Below are 25,471 nucleotides of genomic sequence, written 5' to 3' on the forward strand. Positions count from 1 at the left end.
CATAAAACATGATCTTTATCTAATTTCCTAATGATTTTTGGCATAAAAGAAAAATCAATAATTTTGACAGCGAATTCAGACTGGTTTTGTGGTCCAGGGTCACATATAATTCTTAAGTTGCGTCTTCATTACATCTAAATAATAAAGATACAACACTGTCCTGGTAAACATAATTTATCAGAACTAATAGATCAGACTCTGTCCTACGGTTGTCCTACGGTTTTGTCTTAAATTTCAAACTGGAGTATTAAAATTTCTAAATGAGTAAATTATATCTATATCTGTATTGAGGGAAAGGCTGCAGGAGCGAACCATCGATCTGTGTTCAGCAAAATAAAAGGATCAACTGTACAAAAGATACAGACACATGATTTCACCTGAGCTCAGCAGAGGCCCATAGCAGGACAGTGCAGAGGCACAGCTGACGGGGCTCTTTGCTTGTTCCTGAGGCTCTTTCCCGAAGGGGCCCTGTACATGGAGTCATTCAGGGGCCGGGTCCATAAATGAGGGCCGTGGCAGCGGCTCAGCACTGCTTATTCTAAAAGGACACAAGACTTTGGAGCGCAGCCAAAATGCCTGGAACAAAAGGTAGATACTGAAGCATGAAATATACAGATTACATTTTATTTAATGATTTTTATATTATACGTAATATGCAAAACTGTCATGAAATAATAGTTGTACATTAAACCAGGCATGGAAAAAGTAATGTCCTAAATGTTTTAATGTCTAACAGGTAACAAGGCGGACAAGAAATCCACCACCAAGGTAAAAATTGCCCACAGCAGACCTATTGCACGTATTGGTTGCACATGCATAATTCATAATGCCTGTCAGTATCCCAGCTATCAGGGACAATTCTGAAAACGTTGGCTAATGTTCTGGTAATGTTCTCCCAAAGTTAAAAATAGTGCTCCAGTAACATTAATAGAATATTACTAAACATTCGCAGAATATTAGCACAAAAACTCTATTTATATTGTTCATAGAACTTTTTTTTTAAGAATTTTTTAAAATGTTACTACTTGTTTCAGAACATTCCGAGAACATTCAAGTAACATTCCCTTTATTTTTGCTCAATGATAAATGGACCATTCCCTGACTGTTTTCTCTAATGTTTACATAACCAAGAAAAAAAAATGTTTAAAACTGTTGAACATTCAGAGATCATTCTGAAATAACGTATTTATAACTTAATGAGAATGTTAGCAAATCTTTCTTAGAACATATTTTGTTAGCTGGAAGTTATTTCAGTTACATTAACAGAAAGGTTTTCTGATCTTTAATAACATGCACAGAAAAATGTTACTGATCCATTGCTCATGGAACATTTTTTAAAACTATTTTGAAACATTATTACAGAACATTCAAAAGTCATGTTTCCATAATGTTTGCAAAATGATAAATAAAACATCCCTTTAATGTTTTTTTTTTTTTTTAATGGACATTTTGAAAGTTCAGATGCCAGTGCCGATTATTACAGATCAAGTAGATCAGCAGCTAATATTTTGAACCATGTGGTGTAAAAATAAAATTAATGTCAAAATAACAAGGGCTCTGACAAAAACTTTCTTTAAATGCTTTTAAATTATTTTATTGGCAAATCGTTTTTGAAAATGACCAATACCGATAATCATAATAATGCTTAATATAGGCACCGATAATCAGCCTGCCCAGGCGATAATCGGTCGACCCCCAGCTGGAATATCTGAATGCTTTTTTAAACTTACATTTTTTCCCCCTTTTTCCCTGTAGCAACCTCAGAGTCCAAAGGATCAGCCGAAGAAAGGTGATCAGAAAGGAGATGATGCCAAAAAGCAAGGAGGTAAATATTGGCAACAGCATAGAAGTCATGAGTGAGACAAAAAGGCATTTCTGATGTGCAATTATGCATGAAATACAAGCAAAAATGTGACCCTGGACTGCAAAACCAGTTGTAATGGTCAGTTATCTGAAACTGAGACACATACATGAAAGCTGAATGAACAATAAATAAGCTTTCCATTGATGTATGGTTTGTTAGGATAGGACAATATTTGGGCGAGATGGAATCTGGAACCTGAGGGTGCAAAAAAATCAAAATATTGAGAAAATCACCTTTAAAGTTGTCCAAATGAGCGTTTTAGCAATGTATATTACTAATCAAAAATTAAGTTTTGATATATTTATGGTAGGAAATTTACAAAATATTTTCATGATCTTTACTTAATATCCTAATGATTTAAAATGAAAACACTATTGGACAGTAAAATATCTGAAATGTAAAATGCTTTTTATGGCTTATGAAAGAAAATGGTTTGTTGATTGATTAGAATAGATTATTATTATGAAGTGTTAATCCATATTTAGCGTGTGGGAGAAACACTACACAACATCTTGACGCAAATGAGAGGGAAGATTGCACATTTCCATCTTGCTCTCAGGGATAACTGGATTTTATTGCACTTGCTGTATGTTTCCAGTCAAGGTATCTGTCTTTGTGTCTTCCCCTCGCAGGACAGCCGAAGGGAGAGAAGCAATAATTTCCAGGCCTTTGTGAAGCTGGCTCTGGAGACTCTCCTGGGTTCTTGTCGACACAAGCATGGGGGCCCACGGGGTAGGCGGGGCTGAGGTTTGCTCCTCCCACCACCCAGCCAATCACCAGCATCCATCTGCCCGTCACTAGACAGAGTTGGCCTAAGCCTACGTAGTCTGTCCCTTCTGTAATTTCTCACATGGGTCTCAGGTTTGAATAAAGCTGCTTACACTGCTCATTGGAATTTAGGCCAATATAAAGACTCGAGAGACTCTGTGACCCCGCCCTCATCTGTTCATTTGACTCCGCCCATGTCATAGATCTCAACTGTGCTGTACATAAATGAACTGATTTACAAATAAACTTCATACGCTTGGCATAATTTGAAATTTTGACTTATTTTTAAATCAAAGTATTTATTTATTCATTCATTTACACACACAATACTATTCAAAAGTTCATGGCCAATAAGATTTTGTAAAGTCTTTGAAAGTAGTCTCATGCTCACCAAGGCTTCATTATTATGATTATAATAATATTTCATTATGTTATAATTTAATATTATAATTTATAATTTATATAATAATTTAAATTAACCGTTCTGCATGTAAAAATGTCATTTATTTCTGTGATGACAAAGCTGAATTTTCATCATTACTCCAGTCTTCAATGTCACGTGATCCTTCTGAAATCATTCTAATATGCTGATTTGCTGCTATAATATAATATAATATAAAGTTAAAAACTACAGCATTTATTTGTAGTAGAACTCTTGTCACATTTTATTATAAATGTCTTTATTGTCACTTTTGATCAATTTAATATGTCCTAGTAAATACTGTTTTTGAATAACATGTACACTAATAAATCATTTGCAACTAGACCAGGAGCATGTAAAATAGACGATTAATAGGTTTGATTATTATTTTATGTTGATGTTGATCATGTTGATTTTTTTAGCTACATAATTCTATAATAAAAAGACAGTAGCTTCTTGCTTTGACCTACAACAACATATGCCTTTTAAAGTAAATCCATTTTTGTCTACACTGGCCCCATGTGAACCGACATCTGGCCTAGTAGACAGCAGAGAGAAATAGGTGTAGTGTGTAACCATGCATTAGAGACAGCGCTGAGGGAATATAATGCATGTATGTAATATTAGGCTGAGGCAGCAAAACCACAGGATACATTTGTCACAGAGAACAAGTGTTTTAGGAGGTGCATGTGGTCTTCTACCTAGATTAGGGGCTGTGTTCGTTCTGGAAATGAAGCATATTACATGCACCAGTATTTGAACATATAGTACTTCTGCTTTATGGAATGTCAGAGAGCAGAATGTCATTCTTTCTTTTGACTTAACCACATCAGACAGATTGTGAGTGTGTGTGTGATCATATATGCAGAGCCACATATGCAAAGCCATAAACCTGTCAGAGTGATGTGAACATTTCACTCTGGATGCACTTCAAAAACTATGCCATTCATATTTAATCTGAAGTAATGAATATTTACTTACAGCAGCAACGCTATCATATGTGACCATTTAACCGAAGATGTCATGCAATGGTCAGACCCGTATAAACCAGTATACTTGCTCAAACTTGTATTGAGAGAGAACAGACACAGGATATGAGAATAAATATAATATAACATAATATAATAATATAATATAAACTGCTGAAAGTGCTTATGATGTTGTTTATAAAAATACTATCACGGTGTAATACTATCAGATGGTAATACCAGGGTATTTTGATATATTTTTGATATATTTTGATATTGATGATATAAGAAAGAAACAGACTAATATTAGTCTGTTTCTTTCTTATTCCGAGGTCACCTTAACCACCAGATCCAGTCCGTATCCAGATCAGACGGTCACTGCAGTCCTCCGGATCCAGTCTGTACCCAGCCCAGACGGTGGATCAGCACCTAGAGACGACCTCTACAGCACTGAATGTCAGCGGAGACCACATTGACTAGATTAGTCCAGAGACGGATCCCCAGTGAAGACCTCGTCACCTAGACGGCTGTCGGCACAGGACCACGGGACCTGGTGAGTCCTCTGTGTCTGGCCAGAGAAGAACTGGCCCCCGACTGAGCCTGGTTTCTCCCAAGGTTTTTTTCTCCATTTGTCACCAATGGAGTTTTGGTTCCTTGCTGCTGTTGCCTCTGGTTTGCTTAGTTGGGGACACTTTATCTTCACCTTATCTTCACACAATATTTTGTATTTTATTTTATTGTATTTGATTAACTACCTTTACCTGAAAAGTGAGTGTTTACTGTTGCCCTTGGCATTGTTGATGTACTATTTCCTATTTAATACTGTACAGCCGCCTTGTCACAATTCTGTATTGTTAAAGGCGGTATATAAATAAAGGTGATTTGATTTTGATTTTGATTTGATATATACTATAATACAGAATAACTATATTTATGTACTGTTGCATTTACATAATCCAAGGTACTTCAAAGAATATTATGGTATGACCATGATACATGTCATGAGCAAAAGAAATAGGCTACTATACTTAGAAAAATATATTCAAAAGTACCATAGTATACCATGGTGTTCAATAAAGTAATATATTATGTTACTGAATTACTATATATATGCAGCATGGTATTTATATAATACAAGTAACTTCATAGTATACCATGGTATTATCATGGTACAAAAATATACTTACAATAATGTACTCAGAAGTACCATAGTATTACCATGGTATTCAATAAAGTACTATATGGTACTGAAATACTATATTTATGCACAATGGTATTTACATAATATAAGGTACTTCATAGAATACCATAGTATTACCATGGTATATGTACAAAAAACAACATATGTTACTGTACTTACAAAAATGTACTCAAAAGTACCATAGTATTACCATGGTATTCAATAAAGCACCTACTATATACAATGGTACTGAATTATTATATTTATCCACCATGGTACTTACACATTACAAGGTACCTCATAGAATACCATGGTATCACCATGGTACATGTACAAAAACAACATAGGCTACTATACTTACAAAAATGTACTCAAACGTACCGTAGTATTACCATGGTATTTAATAAAGTACTAAATACAATAGTTAAAAATGACTAGATTTATGTACCATGGTATTTACATAATACAAGGCACTTCATAGAATACCATGGTATCACCATGGTACATGTACAAAAACTATACAGGCTACTATACTTACAAAAATGTACTCAAACGTACCATAGTATTACCATGGTATTCAATAAAGTACTATATGGTACCGAAATGCTATATTTGTGCACGATGCTATTTACATAATACAAGGTACTTCATAGAATACCATGGTATTACCATGGTACATGTACAAAAACAACATAGGCTACTATACTTACAAAAATGTACTCAAAAGTACCATAGTATTACCATGGTATTCAATAAAGTACTAAATACAATGGTTAAAAATGACTAGATTTATGCACCATGGTATTTACATAATACAAGGTACCTCATAAAACAACAAGGTATTACCATGGCACATGTCTGATAAACAAAATAGACTACTATACTTGGAAAATACGTTTGAAAAGTACCATGGTCTTTACATGCTATTCTATGAAGTATCAAATATGTCAAATTAACAAAATCGGCTATACTTACATATTTTTGTCCAAAAAGTACCATGGTACTATGATACTAGCGTAATATTTTAGACATGTACAATTATAGTACCCTGGTTTACTCTGATGTACCATGGAGTAGGTACCATGGTACATGGATTTCAGTATCATAGTATTACCATCTGATGCCATTACTGCATCATTAACCATGGTAAAGTCGCAGTACTTTGGATGCTGTCATGTAATTTATGACATTGCCATAGTAGGTACTAGTTCTGAAAATCTCCTATTACCATGGTACATGTCCAAAAACATGGTAGGATTGTAGTACGTTTTTTTCTAGTACTATGGATTCGTAATTCTGTGGGTTCACGCCCACAAAACTCCCTCCCGCCCACTCACTCTCTCTCTCTCTCTCCCCGCTCTCTTTCACACACTCACGATCCTTGGCTTCAGCCATTAGAGCGCCAGGATCGTCGCTCGGGAGCATCCAGCGCACGAAGCATCATTTCATCACAGATATGGCTTTCCATCAATCTGTCGGATGGACGGCGGGATCGGCTGATTTCTGCACGAACGCCGGAGAAATGTTCGGATAACTAGCATCGGTTTTCGGGTCCAGCATCTTTCTGAAGTGTTTCAGGTAAACGCTACAAGTGACGCCGCTGTTACAATCACTGTCGCTCGCTTTGACTGTCTGTGGGATTCTGTTGAGTGACACAATGTAACGCGCCAACAAAAATCGAATCGTGATTTGGCGCGTTTCACCTGAGATCGTGTTTCTCACGAAAGGTGAATCTCAGGACAACATGTCCGGGTCGCATTTCACCCCAAAATTAAAATGAGAAGATTTTTTGGTACCATTTGAGTTGTGGAATTATTTTAATGAAAATTAAGCACATTTCACACCAAATCGTCTTGACTTAAATCCAGATGTGTAGCTTTTGAGTTTCTATCTATCTATCTATCTATCTATATTATTTTTATTACATTAGTGAGAATAGGTGCCTGCTTAATTGTTATGAAAACAATTTCACAAATGAATGCCAAAAGGGCTTTAATTGTCTTTATGCTAACATATTTGTTTTTAGGCTGCAATATGTTGTTCTGATTATGAGATTTTCCTGTCAGATGGTCTGTAGACTATAATTAAATGCTATTGGGAACTTGGCGTAGGCAGCAAATTGCCCTTTACAAGCTTTCTGTAGGTGTTCGAACTATATACAGAGAAGAAGGGTTGATGTACAGAGTCTTATACTAACACATTATGTTTTAATTTTCCTGCATTTTGATTACAGACCAATTAGTGAAGGCCCCTGATACTGTGTTATAGCCAGTATGTTTTTAGGGAGATGCTAAGATTACATTGTGTTTGATAATTAGTCATTTTACTTCTTAGAGTTAGTGTTATTGTTCTTTAAAAATAAAACGATCAAAAATATTTGCATTTCTGTTCATTAAACTGAAGCTGTAATGAAATATTAATATTACATGCAAAACATAAACTTAAAATATAGTGAACAGGATCATTTATTGTCTGTGATGTGAAATAAAAACTAAAACTAAATGCCTAACTTAAAAATCGTTTTGGGAAATAAAGGCTGATATAAAATATGAAATATTAGATGAATAAAATATAATATTAATAAAATATGAAAATGAAAGATGAATAAAATATAATATTAGATTGAGGTACTAAATTTGAAGTACTACTAAAATTACTTAAATATAAAATTACTTATAAATAAATTAAGGCTAAATATAAATGTTAAAAAGCTATAAAAATTACAAAACATATAACAAAATGACTAAAACTAGCTAATATTAAAAAGAAAACTGAAAAAATGAAAAATTAGTGCTGTCAAATGATTAATCTCAACTAATCACACCCAAAATAGAAGTTTCTGAGTACTGGAAGTACTAAAATTACTTAAATAAAAATAAATTAAAGCTAAATATAAGCTTGACAAAAGCATATAACAAAATGACTAAAACTTGAACTGAAAATGAAAATTGAAAATATAAAAAATAAAAGCTCATTTAAAACAAAAAAGCTAGAATAGTAAATAATAACACTATAAAAAATGTATAATAAATGAATAAAATATAATATTAAATTAAAATTTAAAAAGTTGTCTTGGAATCTGAGTGCTAGAAGTACTAAAATTATTTAAATAAAAATAAATTAAAGCTAAATATAAGCCTGACAAAAGCATATAACAAATTTATTAAAACTTAAAAAATAAAAAATATAATATTATGAAAATTTGAAAATATTATAAAAATTAAAAAACAAATTAAAGCTCATTTAAAAAATTTAAAAAAAACTAAAAATGTTATAAAAATTAAAGTCAAAAACAAAAAAGTAATATAATGTTAATAAAATGTAAAAATGAATAAAATATAATATTAGATGAAAATTTGAAATGTTGTCTTGGAGTGCCAAATTAAAGCTAAATATAAGCTTAACTTTAACTAAAAATGAAACCTGAAAATATTAAAAATAAAAGCTAATTTAAAACAAAAAAGCTATAATGGTAAATAATTATACTATAGTATAATATTAATAAAATATGAAAATTAATCGCATATATTATTAGATAAAAATGAAAAATGAAAAGATCCCTTTGAATCTGAGTGCTAGAAGTACCAAAATTGCTTGAAAGGCTCATTTAAAACAAAAAAGCTATAATAGTAAATAATAAAATAATGTAATGTTAATAAAATATAAAAATGAATAAAATATAATATTAGATGAAAATTTTAAATGTTGTCTTGGAGTGCTAGAAGTACTAAAATTCCTTTAATAAAAACAAATTAAAGCTAAATATGAACTTAACTTTAACTAAAAATGAAACCTGAAAATATTAAAAATAAAAGCTTATTAAAAAAAGATATAATGGTAAATTAATAATACTAAATATTATATTATTAACATATTATGAAAATGAATAAAATATAATCTTAGATAAAAATTAGAAATGTTGCCTTGGAACGTACTAAAATTATATATTTAAATTCAAATAAATTAAAGATAAATATAAACATAAAAACTATTAAAATGACAAAAGCAGGTAACAAAATTGCTAAAACATTAACTAGAAATATAAAACTATATTTTTAAAATATCAAAGCTATTTTAAAACTAAAATACCACTGTCGAAAACATGCAGTGACATTTCATGCATCAACCCTTGTGGGATTTTAACCATCAGCTTTACAGTTTCCAGTCCAGCTTAATAGAGTTTCATCCCAAAATGACGCCTTTGCTGAATGATGACTCACTTACGATCACAAGAACTATTGATGTAAAACGTGTCTCTCTGTGCTTAACGTCTTAGGGAGAGTTTCACAGCCTTGCGGTGGAAGAACTGTGCGATGAAGACATCAGTGATGGATCTTAAAGTGGAACCTATGGACATTGATTACGACCAGCCTCCTCCCCTCCAAGTGTTCGCTCACACCTCGACTCTACACGGCATCTCTCACATCTTCTCCTATGAGAAGATCACAGCCAAATGCTGCCTCTGGGTGGTGTTTTTCCTCAGCTCATTGACTTTTCTCATGTACGTCTGCGTCGACCGCATTCAGTTCTACCTGGAGTACCCTCACGTCACCAAGCTGGACGAGATCACGACGCCCGTGATGGTTTTCCCAGCAGTGACGATTTGCAATCTCAACTCCATCCGCTTCAGCAAGATCACACGCAACGACCTGTACCACGCGGGCGAGCTGCTGGCGCTGCTGAACTCGAGGTTGGTGAATGTGTATCAGTCGAGGGCCGTGGTTAAGTTTTAATAATGAGCATGAGTCACTCGCTCAGTAGATTATGCTCTCATATTCCCCGCATGAACGCACAAGCACATCGGAGTGTAAATGATTAGCGTGCTTTTATTGAACTTGAGGAGCGGAAATGAAAATGCAGGGCTCTAGGGAGTCCCTGATGCCGAAGTCACGATATTGTATATATGTCTGTCACTCCTGCCTCTGCATCCTAAGTGCTTTTCTGGCAAATTGAAAGATGCAGTCTGATTATTGTTCATTTTTTAATCGAGGAAAGTGCACTCTTAAAAATAAAGCTTCCAGTAGGGAGTTTTGCAGCGACGCCATAGAAGAAACATTTTTGGTTCCCCAAAGAACGTTTGAGTGATCAATTCTTAAAGGAATAGTTCACATAAAATGAGAATTTTAATTTGAAATCTACTCACTGTCAGGCCTTACAAGATGTAGATGAGTTTGTTTCTTCGTCAGAAAGGATTTGGAGAAATTTAGCATTTTAACCAGTTAAAGGAGAAGTCCACTTCCAGAACGACAATTTACAAATAATTTACTCACCCCCTTGTCATCCAAGATGTTCATGTCTTTCTGTCTTCAGTCGTGAAGAAATTATGGTTTTTGAGGAAAACATTTCAGGATTTTTCTCCATATAATGGACTTCATTGGTGACCCAATTTTGAACTTCCAAAATGTAGTTTAAATGCGGCTAAAGGCTCTAAACGATCCCAGTCGAGGAAGAAGGGTCTTATCTGGCAAAACGATCAGTCAGGTTTTTCAAAAAAAAAAAATTTGTTTACTTTTTAAGCATAAAAGCTTGTGTAGCACAGGCTCTGGGATGTGCGTTCACGACGCTACGTACTATTGAATCACGTCGAAAGGTCACGCGGTACTACAGACCCATTGTTTACAAAGCGAAACGCGCAAAGACTAAGAAAGTGCAAGTAAGTCAAACGCTGTTTACAAACAAGAAGCTACAACGATGTCGGACGATTCTGAAGTTGGAGCCAGAGTACACAGATGATGAACTTAGACGTGATTCGTAGTAGTGATGGAAAGTTCGGATCATTTTACCGACTCGGACCTTTGAGTCTCGTTCAGAAAAATGAACGAATCTTTTTTTCGAGTCATTTAGTTCATTTTAGCAAAATATAATTCAAATGTTACGTGTTACTTCCCTGACACATCTACTGCTTACACAAACGTTGATCACACTACAAACAAGACAAAACTATAATGCTAGAAGAAACAGAAAAGATTCATTCATTGTTTACCTGGGTCTTTAGTCTATGATTAGCTCACCTCACCTCTTATCTGACAATTTTTTTTGGGTTTGAGTCGTTCGTTCATCACGTGACAGCCCCATAAGATGAACGAAAGACTCGAAAAACCCTGCATGCGCAACTGAACGAATCACTCCCCAAGACGACTCATTCTTCCCGAGTCACATTAAAGATCCATTCAAAATGAACGAATCATTCAAGAACGCGCATCCCAGAGCCTGTGCTACATGAGCTTTTGTGCTTAAAAAATATACAAATTATTATTTTTCGAAAAAAATGGCCAATCGTTTCGCTAGATAAGACCCTTCTTCCTCGGCTGGGATCGTTTAGATCCTTTGAAGCCGCATTTAAACTACATTTTGGAAGTTCAAAATCATGGCACCAGTGAAGTCCATTATATGGAGAAAAATCCTGAAATGTTTTCCTCAAAAACATGATTTCTTTACCACCGAAGACAGAAAGACATGAACATCTTGGATGACGAGGGGGTGAGTAAATTATTTGTAAATTGTTGTTCTGGAAGTGGACTTCTCCTTTAACTGTTAGAAAGAATTTTGACAGATTAAAGGAGAAGTCCACTTTTAAAACAATAACACCACTTGCTCACTGAAGTGAATGGGTGCCGTCAGAACGAGAGTCCAAACAGCTGATAAAAACATCACAATAATCCACAGTTGATCCACACCACACCAGTCCATCAGTTAATGTCTTGTGAACGAAGAGCTGCATGTTTGTAAGAAACAAATCCATCCTTAAGATGTTTTTAACTTTAAACTGTCACCTCTGGCCAAAATAATTCACAATATCGCTTCCTCCAGTAAAAAGTCCATCCCCTGTTGTCCTCTCACATCAAAGTTACCAACATATTTATTTGGAGCTGGGTTACCATTGCTTTATCTGTGCGTTTTTCTCTCCTGATTCAGATGAGAAGCAATACTATTGATAGAGGAATTATATTTTAGCCAGAAACAATTGTTTGAAATTAAATAAACTCATCATGAAGATATTTTTCCCCAATAAACACACAGACGATGGACTGGACTGGAGTGGTGTGGATTACGTGTGGATCACTGTGATGTTTTTATCAGCTGTTTGGACTCTCATTCTGACGGCACCCATTCACTGCAAGTGATGCAGTGCTACAGTAAATTTCTCCAAATCTGTTCTGATGAAGAAACAAACTCATCTACGTCTTGGATGGTCTGAGGGTGAAGACATTTCCAGCAACGTTTCATTTTTGTGTGAACTATTCCTTTAAGAACCTTTTAATGATCTACAGAACATTTTTCCATTATAAAGAACCTTTTGTCGAGCGGAAAGGTTCACTGGATGCTAAAGCTCGTTCACGCTACCAAAAATGCCAATAACCTTTATTTTTAATAGTGTGGCACGTTGACCGTGTAACGTCAGATCACACAATCACTCTTTTCTGGACTGCTGAGGTGCAGCTCCTGTATTAAAATGTTTAAGTGAAATGAAATCTTTGGCATGAGCATCAGTATCCGCTTCCATCTGGCATCAGGAAGTCGTGATTTAGTTACTGCAGTGTTGTAACACCCGGCAGCTGTGATGTGATGTGGGTTTGAATTGGACTTCAGTCATGCCTGCTTCTGCATTCCAAGTGCTTCTGCACAGTGACACACACACACGTCTCTTTCTCTGTATTCGGTCCAGTGTGGCACTTTTCGACATGTTTACAGAGAATTAACCTTGACTATTCATCTTCCTGAAAGGACGGCTGAACAGAACATGCACAGCTTTGCTGCATCAAAGGCGCAAAATAAATATTGACTTTTTGTCATTATTTGGGCTCAGTTGTGAGTGTAGTCAAACTGAGATTTAGTCTAGAGTTTTTTACTTCTAAATTATGCATTTCTTTATTTGTATAGCACCTTTATATCATTTACTCAAACCCGACTTCCTTTCTTCTGTGGAACACAGAACAAAGAAGAATAATTTTGCAATAAATCTTTTCTTCCATAATGTAACATACATCCTAGTTTTATTTTAGGATTATTTATATACAATTTTAATTTGTATTAATATTTTTAATTAGCTTTTTTATTTTTGTATTTTCCATTTTCATTTTCGTTTTAACTTACACTACCAATATTTTTAATGTTGTTTTAAAGAAGTCTCTTCTGCTCACCAAGCCTGCATTTATTTGATCCAAAGTACAGCAAAAACAGTAAAAATTTTGAAATATATTCACTATTTAAAATAACCGTTTTCTATTTGAATATATTTTAAAATTTAATTTATTCCTGTGATTTCAAAGCTGAATTTTTAGCATCATTTCTCCAGTCACATAATCCTTTAGAAATTATTCTAATAATCTGATTTGCTGCTCAAAAACATTTATTATTACTATTATGTTGAAGAAATAATAATAGTAGATTTTTTTCAGGTTTCTGTGATGAATAGAAAGTTCAGAAGAATAGCATTTATCGGAAATAGAAATGACTTTATCATCACTTTTGATCAATTTAAAGCATCCTTGCTAAATAAAAGTATTATTTTCTATAACCTCAATCCCAAAATAAATAAATAAATAAAATGATACTAACTGTAAGCTTTTAAATGGTGTAGTGTATAATTTTACAAACGCTTTTTATTTCAGATACATGCTGATCTTTGGATCTTTCTATTCATCAAAGAATCCTGAAAAAATTTACTCAACTGTTTTAAATATTTTTAATAATAATAATAATAATAAAATGTGTTTCTTGAACAGCAAATCAGCATATTAGAGTGATTTCTAAAGAGTCGTGTGACACTGAAGACTGGAGTAATGATGCTGAAAATTTTGCTTTGATCACAGGAATAAATTACATTTTAAAATATATTTAAATAGAAAGCAGTTATTTTGAAATAGTAAAAATATTTCACAATATTACAGCTTTTGCCGTATTTTGAATCAAATAAATGCAGGCTTGGTGAGAAGAAGAGACTTGTTTAAAAAAAACTTTAAAACTCTTAGTGTTCAAAAACTTTTGACTGGTTGTGTATTTTTTTTAATTAATTTTGTAATGTTTTTTTTCATTCATAAAATATTGTATTTTCAGTTAAAGTTATTTCCATTTTAGTTAACAATAAAACACTGATTCGCATAACGTCCTTTCTTCTGTGGAACACAAAAGATATTTTAAAGATGTCTTAATTTCTGTCATTTCACTGAGATTGAGTTATGACATTTTGTTGTATGAGTTATGAGTAAATAAATAAATAAAACGTATGCATGGATGAATAATTCATAATAAATGGAATAACATGCATTTTGAAATTAGATATGACTTTTTATTTCTTGCTGATTTTAATAATAAAATATATAGATAAATAGATAAATACAAACAAACAAACAAACCTGAAAAGGAAACAGCTTTTAAATCAGCCTGGTTTGCTTCCCTTAGCTGGTTTAAACTGGTTTAGCTGGTCTCCCATGTTGACCAGCTGACAGAACTGCTCTAAAACCATAAAACCAGACCATCCTGACCCTTGGAAACTGGTTTGGACTACATCGTAAGCTGTATGTTTCAACAGGGAGTCTCTTAATAAAAAGTTAATTAAAAAAACAATATCAGACCAATGCATTACGCCTTACGTTTGGCAATTAAACGCTAAAAATAAATTCTTTAATATCCATAAAACTTCTTCATTGCACTAAAGGTTCCTTATCAAATCTTTTGGGAATCCAAAATCTTTCTTCTATGGCAATAAAACCTATTTAAAACCTTTATTTTTAAGAGTGTACTCTCATCTTCTTTTTTTTGTTGTTGTTGTCTGTCTCTGTAGACACGAGATTCGGGACGCTCACCTGGTTGAAGAAAGCGTGATGGAGGTTCTCAAGAGCAAAGCAGACTTTCGCTCCTTCAAGCCGCGACCCTTCAACATGTGGGAGTTCTATAATAGAACAGGACACGACATGAAAGACATGCTGCTCTCTTGCCAGTTCAGAGGTTCGCCGTGTCAACCCGAAGACTTCAGCGTGGTGAGGCACTCTAGAGATGCGCAGTGATAGATTTCTTTGAGCTCTTTTCACTTCAAGTCCCATTCTGCGGCCCTGGCGTATTTATTTGATGCGAGTCTCCCGGTGCGCTGGAGGCTTTTTCTAGGTTTCATCCAAATGCTGGGGTGTGATGTTTGACAGTCCAATCATTTACGCCGCTGGAAATGAAGTTTGTAGTTCTCGAGATTTCCCAGGGTTCACATTGCGCTGTTGAGTTGGTTTATGGCTTTCATTTCGCAACAATAACAAAAAGCACCAAAAATACCATTTTCTTTTATGTGTCCGGCAACATGGTAACACCAGGTCTCAAGTATAAGGATGGCGTGAGCTGTTCGGTTTAGCAATTCAGTCAAGTTTGCGTGCAGGACGCCCTTTGTGTGAGTATCAGTGTTTTTAAATTTTAATTTATACACTATGGTTTAATATGGGATTATTTTTGTGCCAATAAGAATGAACGTAACTTTATAAAACTGAACGTAACTTTCCAAGAAACGATTAAAAATATGCCACTGCAAAAGAAGAAAAACACAATGAAAATGAAAAAATGAACTCAGTCGCACGAAATTAACATGCTCTTCAAATATGCTTCATTCTTTGTTAATGATTTTCAAAGAATCGTTTTCGCGAATCATGGATTCTGAATACGTTGCCACAGCTTTCGCTTACGCTTCGCAAATTTTCGCACAAACCTCTCATGGGGGCGGGCTTAACAGCGATCTACTCTGATTGGCTAATGAGCTTTTGATGGACAGTTGCTCTCTGACCTGGAATCACAGACAGTGACGTCAGTGGCGCACATATTGGAAAGTTGTTGCGGTGTGCAATACGTCGTGCTTTGTTTATATTAAGTATTAATGTTATTAGTATTTCACCTACGGTCGTCTCTTAGTTTCTAAAGATGAGCTCCCAGGAGAGACACGGAGCAGCATCATCTTCCACCTCAGCTTGTCCCTCAGGGCAGCTTGAAGTAAGTTCGTGTTGCTAAAGTAACGTTAATCAATAACATCGATAAAAGTTTTATTCATGTACAGTGTGCAACAGTTCTGATAGTTTCTATAAACAAAGCACGACGTATTGCACACCGCAATATGTGCGCCACTGACGTCACCGTCTGTGCTTCCAGGTCAGAGAGCAACTGTCCATCAAAAGCTCATTAGCCAATCAGAGTAGATCGCTGTTAAGCCCGCCCCCACGAGAGGTTTGTGCCAAAACAGCAAACGAAAATTTGCGAAGCGTAAGCGAAAGCTGTGGCAACGCATTCAGAATCCATGATTCGCGAAACGATTCTTTGAAAATCATTAACAAAGAATGAAGCATATTTGAAGAGCATGTTAATTTCGTGCGACTGAGTTCATTTTTTCATTTTCATTGTGTTTTTCTTATTTTGCAGTGGCATATTTTTGATCGTTTCTTGGAAAGTTACGTTCAGTTTTATAAAGTTACGTTCATTCTTATTGGCACAAAAATAATCCCATAGTTTAAAAGTTGCGGTTGGTTTTTACAGTTTTTCACATTTGTAAAAAACACTAAACCCCATACTCTAAACCAAATTCTCAATAGCCTAAACCAATTTGTCACATAAATAACTCTTTCTGCAAAACCTTAAACAAGTTTAGACACTGTTTGCAGATCTCATGCACTTTTTTTGCAAAACTCTAAACATAAACACAAGAAAGCAAAAGTTAAGCACAACTGCAACACGGCTGTCATCGTTAACACGCAATAATTCAAAATGCTTCACACTTGATTCTAAATATTTAAATATACAAAATATAAGCCAGTTCAAAGTGCACAGAAGGCACAGGTGCATCTGTAAATCTGAGGCCATGTCCACACTAACACGTTTTCGTTTGAAAACGCAACTTTTTCTCTCCGTTTTGGCCTTCTGTCCACACTGAGACTGCGTTTTTGGTCAAGGAAAACTGAGCTTTTTGAAAACGCTCTCCAAAGTGAAAATGCCGTTTCCGCATTGCAGTGTGGACTGTGAAAACGGAGGCTTTTGAAAACAATGACGCATGTTTAGTCATGTGTAGTCTGTGTTTATACCAGTAATTGTGGCTGTTTTGTGCTATTCACTTTCACACTGCTGCTAAAGATATATTTGTACACTCTTCACATTACAGTCCTAAAAAGATGACAGAAAATGTACTCAGTTGCTGTCCTGACTCCTGCAGCTGAACGTGAGGGCAGCTGCTTTTTAGATCAAACCTGAGAGCACGCGACATGGACGCGTCAGTAAATTATGAGATATTTCCGTAAATAAAATGATCCTGCCATTGCTTGAAAACTTATGTCTGTATCATCTCAGTGAGGTGTTACGCATGCGCAGGATGGCGAATTTAACGATTTCTTATGTTTCCGTGTGGATGAGAAACACTTGGAAAACGCTAGTGTGGACAGAGAGCGTTTTAAAACGAAAACTCTTTCGTTTTCAAATCTATCTGGATTACAGTTTTTCTGAAATGCTAAAACACATTTTTTGAAACATCACTCATTTTTTTTCAAAAACCTTAAACACAAATCCAAATGTTCAAACTAAATTCACAGAACCCCTGACTCTTCTGGCAAAATCAAACAGTCGCTTCAAAACCATTTCACCTGTACTCAAAATCAAACAAGAGAAACGTTTTGTTTATCTTTGCCCAAAAAATCTTCCGTACAGCTTTAAAAACGGTGGAAAAATAAAATGTTTGCCAGGTCAAGTGCAGTTATGTGTATTTGTTAAAAGCAAATTTAATTCCTTAGAAATGGTCCATTTTATCTGTGAGGTATTTTCTGGGAATCAAACCCATGACCTTGGCATTGCTAGTACTGAGTGCTTCCATTTGAACTACGGGAATGGAAATTAAAGTCTGTCAAATCTGAACTGCAATAAGTACAAATCTGAAATACTGACCCAACCGCTGCAGCAGAAAATAAGCTTGAATACCGTGTTTTTTTGCGCATGTAGCATTTAGTCTGACAAGTACACTGAAAAAAAATTAAGTAAGCAAGTAACAACGAATTAAACATAAAATTCTGACTTTTTTCTATGAATTCTGAGTTTACAAATCACAATTCTGCCTAAAAATCTAAATTGTGCATTATAAAGTCAGAATTGTGTGGAAAAAAGTCTGAATTGTGAGATAAACTCAGAATAGCAAAAAAAAGTTGGAATTGTGACAAACTCAGAGTTGCATGGAAAAGTGTCTGAGTTTTGAGATATAAACTCACAATTGTGGGGGAAAAGGTCTGAATTTTGAGATATAAACTCAGAATTACGAGGAAAAAGTCAGAATTGTGAGAAATAAATCTCTATTGTGAGATAAACTCAGAATTGTGCGAAATAAGTTTACATTATGAGATATAAATTTTGAATTGTGAGATATAAGTCTGAGTTGTGAGATATAAACTCAGAATTGCGAGATAAAAATCCTGAATTAGGAGATATAAACTTAAGATTGCCACAAAAAAGTCTGAATTGTAAGATATAAACTCAGAATTGCGAGAAAAAAATCCTTAATTAGGAGATAAACTCAGAATTGCAAGGAAAAACGTCTGAATTGTGAGATGTAAACTCAGAATTGTGAGAAATCAGTCTCTATTGTGACTGAGATATAAAATCAGAATTGCAAGATAGAAGTCTAAATCTATTGTGAGATGTAAACTCAGAATTGCGAGAAAAGTGTGAATTGAGATTAACTCAGAACTGAGATGAAAAAAGTCTGAATTGTGAGATAAACTCAGAATTGCAAGAAAAAAAATCGTCAATTAGGAGATATAAACTTTAAATTGCCAAAAAAAGTCTGAATTGTGAGATAAACTCAGAATTGCAAGGAAAAACATCGTCAATTAGGAGATATAAACTTAAAATTGCCAAAAAAAGTCTGAATTGTGAGATAAACTCAGAATTGCAAGGAAAAACATCGTCAATTAGGAGATATAAACTTAAAATTGCCAAAAAAAGTCTGAATTGTGAGATAAACTCAGAATTGCAAGGAAAAAAATCGTCAATTAGGAGATATAAACTTAAAATTACCAAAAAAAGTCTGAATTGTGAGATAAACTCAGAATTGCAAGGAAAAACATCTGAATTGCGAGATATACGTCAAAACTGTGAGATGTAAACTTAGAATTGCATGGAAGAAGTCAGAATTGTGAGAAATGAGTCTCTATTGTAAGATATAAACTCAGAATTGCGAGAAAACTCTGAATTGAGATTAACTCAGAATTGTGAGAAATGAGTCTCTATTGTGACTGAGATATAAACTCAGAATTGCAAGATATAAGTCTAAATTGTAAGATGTAAACTCAGAATTGTGAGAAAAGTGTGAATTGAGATTAACTCAGAATTGAGATGAAAAAAATCTGAATTGTGAGATGTAAACTGGGATCGTGAGAAATAAGTCTGAATTGATATTAGCTCAGAATTGTGAGAAATAAGTCTAAATTGCGAGATAAACTTGTGCTGACCCAAAAATCTTTTAAAAACCTGGGCCAAGTTTAAACCAGTAACCAGGCATTATTATTATTGCTGGTCTTCAATGATAATGTCAAATTACTTTAATGTATTTACACCAAAAAATGATAAGAATTTATGCGGATATCGTCCAAAACCACACTTTGCTAGGGGTGCTTCCAAACTTTTGGAGGGCAGTGTAAGTCTAAATTGTGAGATATAAACTCAGAATTACGAGGAAAAAAAAAGAATTGTGAAATAAACTCAGAATCATGAGAAATGAATCTCTATTGTGAGATGTAAACTCAGAATTGCGAGAAAAGTGTGAATTGAGATTAACTCAGAACTGAGATGAAAAAAGTCTGAATTGTGAGATAAACTCAGAATTGCAAGAAAAATCGTCAATTAGGAGATATAAACTTAAAATTGCCAAAAAAAGTCTGAATTGTGAGATATAAACTCAGAATCGTGAGGAAAAAATCCTGAATTAGGAGACATAAACTTAAAATTGCCAAAAAGTCTGAATTATGAGATAAACTCAGAGCTGTGAGGAAAAGTCTTAAGTGTGAGATATAATCTCAGAATTGCAAGGAGAAAGTCTGAATTCTAAGATAAAAAGTTGCAATACTTTTTACATTTTTTTTTTTAAATCCCCATAATTTTCTTATAAAACTGACTCCAGTAATCTGTATTTACAACCTTGAAAAGTCCTTTTTTACAGTGTACTTACCATGTATGTAATGTAACCATGATACATGCATATGATGATCATTCTTTACTATGGTATATATCAGGCTACCACAATATTACCATATGAAACCACTGCTACAGCTTTTATGTCTGAGAAGCCGTGACTCAGACCTAAACGTTTCAGTAAGCGATGAGAGCAGATGTGAGCAGCAGCTCATTACTGAAAACGAGCGTCGGAGAACGAGTTCACTGTGACACTATAAGGACTATGGTGCTGAAAAGGTTGCTTTGGTGATGTAACCATGTTTCTCTCCAAGTTTCCATGGCGACATGTGGATCTGACTCCCCCATCCCCATCTGAAGCATCCGAAGTCTTTTGTGTGTGTGTGTTTGTGTGTGTGGTGGTGATAATGCCCTACTTACCCAAATGCCAACATGAGCATATTGTACAGGGATTTTTCATCTCTAAATATAAGTGCTTGTATAACAGCATCAGTAGTTCCCTGATGAGCAAAGAGTCTCCCAAAACCTTTGCATGTTTCTTATTCCCCGATGACTTCAGCTCACCTTCCACGCCAGGCTTTTGAAGAAAGCCTACAGTCGCGTTTGCTCCGGGCTGCTTTAAACTCCCACAGCAGGTTCAAAATACCCTGCAGCCTTTAAAATAGGTCAGTGTTAAATATTAGATTTGGTGCGATGTGTGAGAGAGTGTCTGGGACGGTCTATTCTTTATCTCTGTCCTTACTGACTCAGTGCTTTGGGAAAAAATAGCCCAGTGAAGTGCACCAGACTTTTTGTAATTGTTAATGGAGTTAGAGGGATGGCTCTCCTCGGTCGGTCTTCACGGCCAGCCGGCTCTATTTAGTGGTTTTCAGCTCTGTGTAGCTACAATTAAATGCTTGATGGCTTTCGTTCTGGGAGGGGAATTGCTTGCTTCATTGGCCTTCATGACGGAAGTCATTTAGCTCAAATGCTGTTTAGATTCTCTACAAACTGCTTTATTTGGCACTTAACGCAAATAGGGTGCACTTGGTGACCTTTCTTTAAAGGAGAAGTCCACTTCCAGAACAACAATTTACAAATGATTTACTCACCCCCTTGTCATCCAAGATGTTCATGTCTTTCTGTCTTCAGTCGTAAAGAAATTATGTTTTTTGAGGAAAACATTTCAGGATTTTTCTCCATATAATGGACTTCATTGGTGCCCTGATTTTGAACTTCCAAAATGTAGTTTAAATGCAGCTTCAAAGGCTCTAAATGATCCCAGCCGAGGAAGAAGGGTCTTATCTAGCGTCATTTTTTTCGAAAAATAAAAATTTGTATACTTTTTAAGCACAAAAGCTCGTGTAGCACAGGCTCTGGGATGCGCGTTCACAACGTACTATTGAATCACGTCGAAAGGTCACACGGAACTACAGACCCAGTGTTTACAAAGTGAACGCGCAAAGACTAAGAAAGTGCAAGTAAGTCAAACGCTGTTTACAAACAAAAAGGTACAACGTGTCGGACGATTCTGAAGTTGTAGGAGAAAATAACATGGAGTTTTTTGACATACTCTACCTTTTTGAGCCAGAGTACACAGACATGAACTTAGATGTGATTCGTTGTAGAGGTGGGAAGTTTGGATCATTTTACCGACTTGGACCTTTGAGTCTCGTTCAGCAAAATTAACAAATCTTTTTTCAAAGTCATTTCGTTCATTTTAGCAAAATCAGCATCACGTGACAGCCCCATAAGATGAACGAATGACTCGAAAAACCTGAAGAAACAGGTGAACTAATTCCAGTACAGAACCTAATAGGACGTTGTGCATGTGCGAATGAGCAAATCATTCCCCCGAGACGACTCGTTCTTCGTGAGTCACATTAAAGATTCATTCAAAATGAACGAATCATTCAAGAACGACCCGTGGACGCGCATCCGAGAGCCTGTGCTACACAAGCTTTTGTGCTTAAGTATAAAACCTTTTTTTTTCCGGAAAAAATGACGGATTGTTTCACTAGATAAGACCCTTCTTCCTCAGCTGGGATCGTTTAGAGCCTTTGAAGCTGCATTTAAACTACATTTTGGAAGTTCAAAATTAGGGGCACCAATGAAGTCCATTATATGAAGAAAAATCCTGAAATGTTTTCCTCAAAAACCATAATTTCTTTACGACTGAAGGCAGAAAGACATGAACATCTTGGATGACAAGGGGGTGAGTAAATTATTTGTGAATTGTTGTTCTGGAAGTGGACGTCTTCTTTAATCGTTTGAGGCAGAAATTGTATTTGTTTTTTTTTTTGTGTTTTTTTTGATGATGAGATCTGTTCAAAAGTTCTCACATCAGTAGCTGGTTATTTAAAAAAAATAATGTATTCTGTTGAATTGATATTTAATTAATTGTAGTAAAAAGCAATTTTTTGCTGCTGCTGACGCAACTGACTGACATTTCGTCCTTAAAGGGGTCATCGGATGCTAAGTTCACTTTTACATGTTGTTTGAACATTAATGTGTGTTGTCAGTGTATGTACAAATCTACCCTATAATGATAAAAATCCATGCAGTGGTTTTTAATTAATCTGTAAAAATAATATCCCCTTTTTCAAATCAAGTCATTCTCAGATGCCTGTTGTTGTAGCGTCACATGACAGAGGCCGCTCACACGATAGTTGATTGACATGAGCGTCTTACCTCAGATCAGCTGTAACAGTCCAGTAACTTTCCTTGTTTTGATGCCGGAGCAGGGATGTAAGTTAGACAAGAATATCTCCGATTGAGCGATTGAGGTGTTGTGTTGCTGGATGTAATAATGAACATAGTGGTCGTCATTTACTCCCGACATCTGAGCTGCTGAAGATGCAGTGGATTACGTTTGTTTGTGAATGGAATGCGCCTCCCGATCTACATAAATCCGTCTATGTTCGCGCGAATCAGCTTCACTTACAGCAGAAGTGTGTATAAGCGTTTTTTATGAATCGTTGCGATTGCCTTTCCTTATAACGTGGTAGTTAGGAAGTTTAGCGACTAAACGCGGCTAAATGTCTAAAAGACTAAACAAGATCGTCTTTCCACAGAGAGAAGAGAGGGGCGGGGCGAGCAGAGCTCATTTGCATTTAAAGGAACAACCCCTTAGAATGAGATGATTTTTGCTGAGCTGATTTTGGCAAGGTAAAAAGGGTGTTGTTTTACAAAACCATTGAGAATTTTTAATCAAAGTATATTAGAGACTTTTCATTAAGACCCTAAAGAATCATATCAACTTGTGGAAAATGGGCATCCGATGACCCCTTTAAGTTACATTGTGTAAAATAATAGAATTTACAGCACAGTAGACTTTATAAATTAAATAAAATGTATACAAATCTTTATTTCACTGAAGAAGAGCAAAGTGCCCTGTGCTCTGACTGACTGTTAGTAATGGGTCGTTCTTGAGCGATTTGTTAATTCGTTCATTCGTTCTTATTAGGAACCGTACTGGAATTAGTTCACCTGTTTCGAGTCTTCAAGTTTTTCGAGTCACTCGTTCATCTTATGGGGCTGTCACGTGATGAACGAACGACTCAAACCCGAAAACTTGTCAGATAAGAGGTGAGGTGAGCTAATCATAGACTAAAGACCCAGGTAAACAATGAATGAATCTTTTCTGTTTCTTATAGCATTATAGTTTTGTCTTGTTTGTAGTGTGATCAACGTTTGTGTAAGCAGTAGATGTGTTAGGGAAGTAACACGTAACATTTTAATTATATTTTGCTAAAATGAATGAAATGACTCGAAAAAAGATTTTTTCATTTTGCTGAACGAGACTCAAGGGCCCAAGTTGGTAAAATGATCCGAACTTCCCATCACTAATGACTGTAACTCAGCAGCTGGGTTGTTTCGTCAGAGACAGGCTCAAACCAGCGGCAGGGGAGAAATAAATAACCTGCCTTAAAAATGACCCAGCAACTTAGTTACAGAAAAACTACCCAGCACCTGGGGAAAAAATATTAAAAATGACCCAACAGTCTGAACCCAGCATTTGGATTTAAGAAATTACCCAGTATTTTTTTCTTTTGCTCAGATGAAAAGATGAATTAAATCTGATGATTTATTTTTAATAAATTTGTAAAAAAGCAGTTTTTAATTAGTAAAAAGTTATTTTAATAATCATTTAATAAACATTAACTTCAGATACCAGTCAGCAGTCGCAGACAGTTTCTGTCAAATAAAAACATTTTCTGTTAATAAAAAATAACTTGAAAAAACTGTCAGCTGTCGCAGGTGCCTTCCTGTCAAATACATTTTGAATTCATATACAGAATCTTTAGGTACTTAACACTGACAGCAGGCAGTTCCTGTCAAATAAAAACATTTTTTATTCATTTAAAGTCAGTCCAGACAAGCGTCGGCTATCGAAGGGCATTGGTGTCAAGTAAATACATTTCATACTTTTGTACAGTTACAGCAGACTTGCCAGCTTGTCTCGCTGGTTTGGTGTCAGACACACTTTATATTAATAAACATTAACTTCAGATACAAGTGAGCAATCGCAGGCAGTTTCTGTCAAATAAAAACATTTTCTGATCATATAAAATAACTTGAAAAAACTGTCAGGGCTTTGGTGTCAAATAAATACATTTCATATTTTTGTACAGTTACATCAGACTTGCTCGCAATCTCGTGTGTTTGGCGTCAGATACATTTTATATTAATAAACATTAACTTCAGATACCAGTCAGCAATCGCAGGGAGTTTCTGTCAAATAAAAACATTTTCTGTTCATATAAAATAAATTAAAATAAGTGTCAGCAGTCACAGGCTCTTCCTGTCAAATACATTTTGAATTCATATACAGAATCTGTTGGTACTTAAAACTAACGGCAGGCAGTTTCTGTCAAATAAATACATTTTTTATTCTTATAAATCAGTTCAGAGAAGCGTCGGCTATCGAAGGGCTTTGGTGTCAAAAAATACATTTCATATTTTTGTATGGTTACATCAGACTTCCCAGCATTCTCGTTAGTTTGGTGTCAGATACATTTCGTGTTAATAAACATTAACTTCAGATACCAGTCAGCAATCGCAGGCAGTGTCTGTCAAATAAAAACATTTTCTGTTCATGTAAAATAACTTGAAAAAAGTGTCAGGGCTTTGGTGTCAAATAAATACATTTCATATTTTTG

General features: G+C 35.0%; 1 protein-coding gene and 1 long non-coding RNA gene across 2 annotated transcripts in view; both read left to right on the forward strand.

Moving 5' to 3' along the window:
• The first annotated feature begins 482 nt into the window (after positions 1 to 482).
• Positions 483 to 2,897, forward strand: LOC127169643 (uncharacterized). The gene is made up of 4 exons (XR_007828262.1): positions 483 to 588; positions 737 to 768; positions 1,756 to 1,825; positions 2,497 to 2,897. It is a non-coding gene; the product is annotated as an uncharacterized LOC127169643 (long non-coding RNA).
• Positions 2,898 to 6,570: 3,673 nt separating this feature from the next.
• asic1a (acid-sensing (proton-gated) ion channel 1a) overlaps positions 6,571 to 25,471 on the forward strand; it is a 42,251-nt gene continuing 23,350 nt past the window's right edge. The window contains exons 1-3 of the mRNA XM_051117145.1: positions 6,571 to 6,779; positions 9,478 to 9,891; positions 14,986 to 15,181. Of these exons, the coding sequence (XP_050973102.1) occupies positions 9,515 to 9,891; positions 14,986 to 15,181 (573 nt within the window). The 5' untranslated portion in view covers positions 6,571 to 6,779; positions 9,478 to 9,514. The remainder of the gene's footprint in view (positions 6,780 to 9,477; positions 9,892 to 14,985; positions 15,182 to 25,471) is intronic.

This window comes from Labeo rohita, chromosome 8 (genome assembly GCF_022985175.1).
Source record: "Labeo rohita strain BAU-BD-2019 chromosome 8, IGBB_LRoh.1.0, whole genome shotgun sequence".
In the NCBI taxonomy this organism is placed as follows: Eukaryota; Metazoa; Chordata; class Actinopteri; order Cypriniformes; family Cyprinidae; genus Labeo; species Labeo rohita.